This window comes from Sphaeroforma arctica (assembly GCF_001186125.1).
Source record: "Sphaeroforma arctica JP610 unplaced genomic scaffold supercont1.60, whole genome shotgun sequence".
Classification (NCBI taxonomy): domain Eukaryota; class Ichthyosporea; order Ichthyophonida; genus Sphaeroforma; species Sphaeroforma arctica.
In genome coordinates this window covers 7,534-12,881 of record NW_014040498.1, presented here as the reverse complement: position 1 = coordinate 12,881, position 5,348 = coordinate 7,534, and the positions used below count along the sequence as shown (strand labels likewise).

General features: G+C 42.0%; 1 protein-coding gene across 2 annotated transcripts in view; it reads right to left on the bottom strand.

Moving 5' to 3' along the window:
• Nucleotides 1-475: 475 nt before the first annotated feature.
• SARC_01498 overlaps nucleotides 476-5,348 on the bottom strand; it is a 9,366-nt gene continuing 4,493 nt past the window's right edge. The window contains exons 5-10 of one of the 2 annotated variants that reach the window (XM_014304766.1): nucleotides 4,835-4,906; nucleotides 4,153-4,374; nucleotides 2,923-2,995; nucleotides 2,120-2,161; nucleotides 1,340-1,451; nucleotides 476-1,076 (exon numbers count right to left, since the gene is read on the bottom strand). In XM_014304766.1, coding sequence (XP_014160241.1) covers nucleotides 1,002-1,076; nucleotides 1,340-1,451; nucleotides 2,120-2,161; nucleotides 2,923-2,995; nucleotides 4,153-4,374; nucleotides 4,835-4,906 — 596 coding nt within the window. In that variant the 3' untranslated portion in view covers nucleotides 476-1,001. The remainder of the gene's footprint in view (nucleotides 1,077-1,339; nucleotides 1,452-2,119; nucleotides 2,162-2,922; nucleotides 2,996-4,152; nucleotides 4,375-4,834; nucleotides 4,907-5,348) is intronic. The other variant, XM_014304765.1, reaches the window with a different exon arrangement.

Sequence of the window (5,348 nt, the reverse complement as noted above, 5' to 3'; positions counted from 1 at the left end):
TTCTTGACCGTTGACTCTTTCTGATGAACCCTGGCTCAAATATCTTAATGTGACAAGATTCTCTCGAAAAAAAAAACAACATTCGGAAAGCTCAAGGGTACCGAAGAATTCGAGTGAGTTTATCACACCTGTTGAACTGTGAGAATAAGGTAACTTTTCTCTCACATTTGAAGGGGATCCCATTGCACCCTTTGGAGAAGAAAATATTGAGCTGACGTTGTCTGAGTATTTCACCATATAGCAAATAACCTAATAACACAAGTAAATAGCGTAAGATCAGAAACTGAAGTAGTCGCCTTCGGTCCTATACATGAAGTTTTCCAATATATTTTATGTACTTTAGAACAATTAAGCAACCGCCGATAGCCCGCCCTGTCACAACCTTTAAATCCATCAGATTAGAACGGAGTTGCTTTTAAAAAAATTACAAGGTTTCATTCACCTAATTTATTATTTACTACAAAATCGAAAAACTCGCGAGTTCAAATTTTGTCTCGAAAATTATGTGATGAGAGTCAATCACGCCGTACTAGGCCGGCACTATTGCCAAGCGCGGAAGGTTCATAGAGACCCGCCCAGGAGTGGTTATCTCAGCGCGGAAGTATCAGAAAAGTGCACACCCAGGAGCGGATCGTGCGGATTGAGATGGAAATACCCAATAGCACTTTTCAGTTTTGTAGTAAACTAGATGAATCGAATTGTACCACTTCTAAGGCGGATTTCCCTAACCGTTCCGCGCTGAAAAATGGTTGCTGGTCTAGTACCAATTGATTGGCACCCACCACAACATTCACGCAAGACAAGATTCGAACTCGCGGCCTTCCCGGGTTTGTAGTAAAATAGGTGTATGACTGAATCAACCTGGTTCAGTCATTCACCTAATTTACTATAGCCAAAAAGAGATCCAAGCGCAGTACACTGACCCTTTTCAACACTGACAGTGTAAAATATGGTAGTTTCCCGTCATTTCTAACTTATAGTCTACTACAAATGTAATTTATTCAAGTCAAATACGAGTAAAAGGCTGTCCTTTCTTTCTCATCGCTGAAGTCAGGGACGAAATTAATATTTACAATCTGTGGGAATTTTCAAAACAACATTATAGTTAGTGTGGAGTCCTGAGGTTCATGCTAATTGGCTAAGATACGTATGTATGTATATATTCGTTCGTCGTTAGATTCAATCCCGACCGCATGGCATACTCAGCAAACATCACTTACAAGCCCATATCTTTGAATGTAAACACCCCCAGATGAATGAGCCCGTCGTGCGCCAATTCTAAACCCTAAACCCAAGAGTTATAACCCGCACAATCTGAATAATTTAGTCTGGCACACACCTTGCTAAAGCCCTCATCAGTGGTTGGAGGTTCGAGGCGCTTGGCATAAGTGTGCAGGGCTATCATCGGTAACTTATCCACAGTCTTCTTATACACGGCACGGAACGTGTTGCTGCGCATGAATTAAAAAGACACCGTACGCCTTAAGGCACAAGTATAACAAGCCTTGCCCAGAGCTAGCGATATATGCGCACGGGAGCTGAGCAGCAACCATGAGGCAATAAATGACATCGGCTGTGGTAAAAGGACATGCCTATACTACCACATTATACTATCATACGAGTTGTACATGCCTATACTATCGTACGAGTTGTACATGCCTATACTGTCAAACGAGTTGTACATGCTTATACTATCATACGAGTTGTACATGCCTATACTATCATACGAGTTGTACATGCTTATACTATCATACGAGTTGTACATGCCTATACTATCATACGAGTTGTACATGCCTATACTATCACACGAGTTGTACATGCTTATACTATCATACGAGTTGTACATGCCTATACTATCATACGAGTTGTACATGCTTATACTATCATACGAGTTGTACATGCCTATACTATCATACGAGTTGTACATGCCTATACTATCATACGAGTTGTACATGACTATACTCGTAGCACAACGTGCAACCAGTCGCACCATACTAGAAGAAAGAACATATGGCGATTTCGATAACAAACCAAGCCTATAACCACTATTTAGTGGATGCTGGAATTCGGCACTTTTAGTTCAATTATCACGACAAAACTGAGAACTTGGGTGACATACCAATGAATGGCGAGGGACTTATCGGCTGAGAATAAGAAGCACCTAAAAAAAGACCAGGTTTGTTTATTGGTCAGTGAAGATTTTTATCAGCGATGGCGTGAGGTGACAGGCTTGCAGGAGACAACATATTTGCGGAATTGGATAGCACACTATTTGACTATTGAGAGAATCACCGCAAACTCTATGAATCAGTAGATGCTGGTAGATATCTGCGATGTTGCGGGCAAGGATGCGGACTTGACTACACACGAGGGAGAGATGGTGACCAAACTATACAGGCAAGGCAACGGGTGAGAAGTTCGAAAAAGGAGACATGAAGTATGGCTGGCAGCAAGCTCGATAAACATACGGAAGGGGAAGTAGAAACTGACAATGAAGTATGGGTATCAGAGTACGCAATAGATACGTGTGTACACACACACACACACACACACACACACACACATATATATCTATATATATATGCATACAAACAAGCAATATATATATATATATATATCATGACAGTATCCATATGTATATTTCTAACTATATATGACCAATACATTGTTTTATATATTATTTTTTGCTTATTCAGGTGTTCAGCATTTTCTGATAAGGCGACGAATACTGAGACGCGCCATAGATGTGAATTCCCAGGGCCGTCGAATACAGCACAGAGTGTACAAGCAGCTAGTTATTTTATTGAACTAAACACAGACAGACGCAAACATCTATACGCACTCGTAGTCATACGTCATGTCAAATATATACAAACAAAAGTATCAATGGGAAGCACAAGAAATACAAAGCGAGAGACCTACCTACACGGCACTCCGAATTCTTTGGCCATCGCGAGATAGTCTTGCCGCGTGGCTTTCGTGGGGTTTGTGTTATCTAAATCGAACAAGGTGGGCAAAAGTAGTCCTGTAATGAGCTAACAAGGTGGGCAAAAGTAGTCCTGTAATGAGCTAACAAGGTGGGCAAAAGTAGTTCTGTAATGGAAGTAGTCCTGTAATGAGCTGCGTGTCTCTGTACAGCCCGGGGAACGTTACGCTTAATGCATATTCAGTCAGTCAGCATCCTGTCAACCGTTCATCGCACACTGGGAGCTACATACATGCAACTTAAATGCCCAAAAGCTACTGGGGGTTCACAGAACTCCAGAAGAACGTTTAGGCACTAACTGCGTGATATGAAACACCATGTTGCTGTGACGTTGGACGCAAAAGTGATATACTTGCGCAATATGTACATGTAACGGAATGCGCAGTTAGGGGAGACATTGACCTATTATTAAGTCTCAAACGAATCGGTGCGGATTTCGCAGACGTTGAGGCATCGACTAGTGAACCCAGTAGTGCACACCGACACCTATACACGACTATATCCTGGAAACATAACGATCCTGGAAAATGTACATATATCCTGGAAACGCGCGAGATTACCAATACGAGAAAAAATCTGAAGGATAGGTTCTGCAAACACTACTAATCTACTAGATGTGTTACACTACTGACAAAGGTCTCGTTCAAGCGAGTGATCGCATATCTGCGAAACCTTCAGCAAACGCCATCCATCTACACGAATCACTATATCACCCTATAAAGGAAATTCATGGGCGCTATTTCTACGGAAGGACTCGATAATTGTACAAAACTTTCAGATAGCTTCACAAGCCCAGAGACCAGTCTATCATGCACCAGTTTTGCACAAGAATGGGCTGTGAACTACAAGGACTCGCACTGTAAAATGGACAAATGGCTTACCTACAGCAAACGTTCCCCAAAAGCATGGTAGAGGTTGGGGAGTGCGTGTGTATGTGTATTGCGCACACTATAACGCTAATGTTCCTGCGCTTTGATATACCGTGTAGCTATAAACACCCAGTTAAAGCCCACCTTGCTGCCCTACACAAAATGCGGTCCAAAACCGGTATAGATTCCAGGGCAAGGTACACTCCACACATCGAAACGAACGGACCCCTGGCATAGACTTACCGGGGCATGCATCAGATTATAAACGTACAGCAACAAACAGCGGATCCTGCATACCTATAACAACACTTTTGCCAGCGCCTAAGCTCTCTCGACACACTTGAAGGCACTTCTTCGCCGTTCCGATGGTGTCCATATTGACGTGGGTGTAGCCCATAGGCTTCATGTGTGTGTTGTAGAAGGTAGTTTTCCCGCTCGCAGGAAACCCCACATTCAGCACCATCTCTTGTGTGTCACTCGTGAGCTTATCATCTCCCGTAACTATCTGCTGTGGTCTATCTGTGTAGTGTTTATGGGTTCGTTGTAAGGGTTTAGTATTGTTATCTAGTGATAACTATTATCTTCTGTATCTATCTGCTGTGTTCTATATGTGTAGTGTTTATGGGTTTGTGGTAAGGGTTTAGAATTGTTATCTTGTTATGACTATCATCTTCTGTAACTATCTGCTGTGTTCTATCTGTGTAGTGTTTTAATATGGGTTTGTGGTAATGGTTTAGTATTGTTATCTTGTTATGACTATCATACATACTGTCACTATCATATATACTATCACTATCATATATTCTATCACTATCACACATACTATCACTATCATATATACTATCACTATCATATACTATCACTATCATATATTCTATCACATGGATGCACTCCCATTTCCGGACAGTACCCCCATGTACATATGATATTATAATACATATTTGTATTGTCACTGTCTTCCTCAGATGTCGTCGCATACCTTTGAAGTAGTCGTGTGGGGCCAGGCCGCTGAGGATGAAAGGAACCGCCTTACGCTCGTCGAAAAACTCCTCTGTACGTGGTGAAGGGTATAGTAAGAATGTTCAGCTAAAGGCGAGGTGTGCGTAGGATGCTTGTCTTTGATAGACGTACACGTGATCATACACACTTGTACGTATAATAACACGAGGATAGGTATTTGTATATGCGGTCGGATCGAGGAGTCGCTGCATATACCTCCTATGTACATATCTCCGCATACATAGTAAGCGAACAATGTCAGAGAATACGATATTCATCAAGGACTCTGACAATGTACATTCAAGTAAACACACTCGGTCGTCTCAGAGGTTTCCGGGACTAGCTGCCAAATGGAATGCCAACACAAGTTAAATATCTACACACACATACACACACGCACACACAGACACAGACACACGCACACACAGACACAGACACAGACACAGACACAGACACAGACACAGACACAGACACAGACACACAGATATATATAT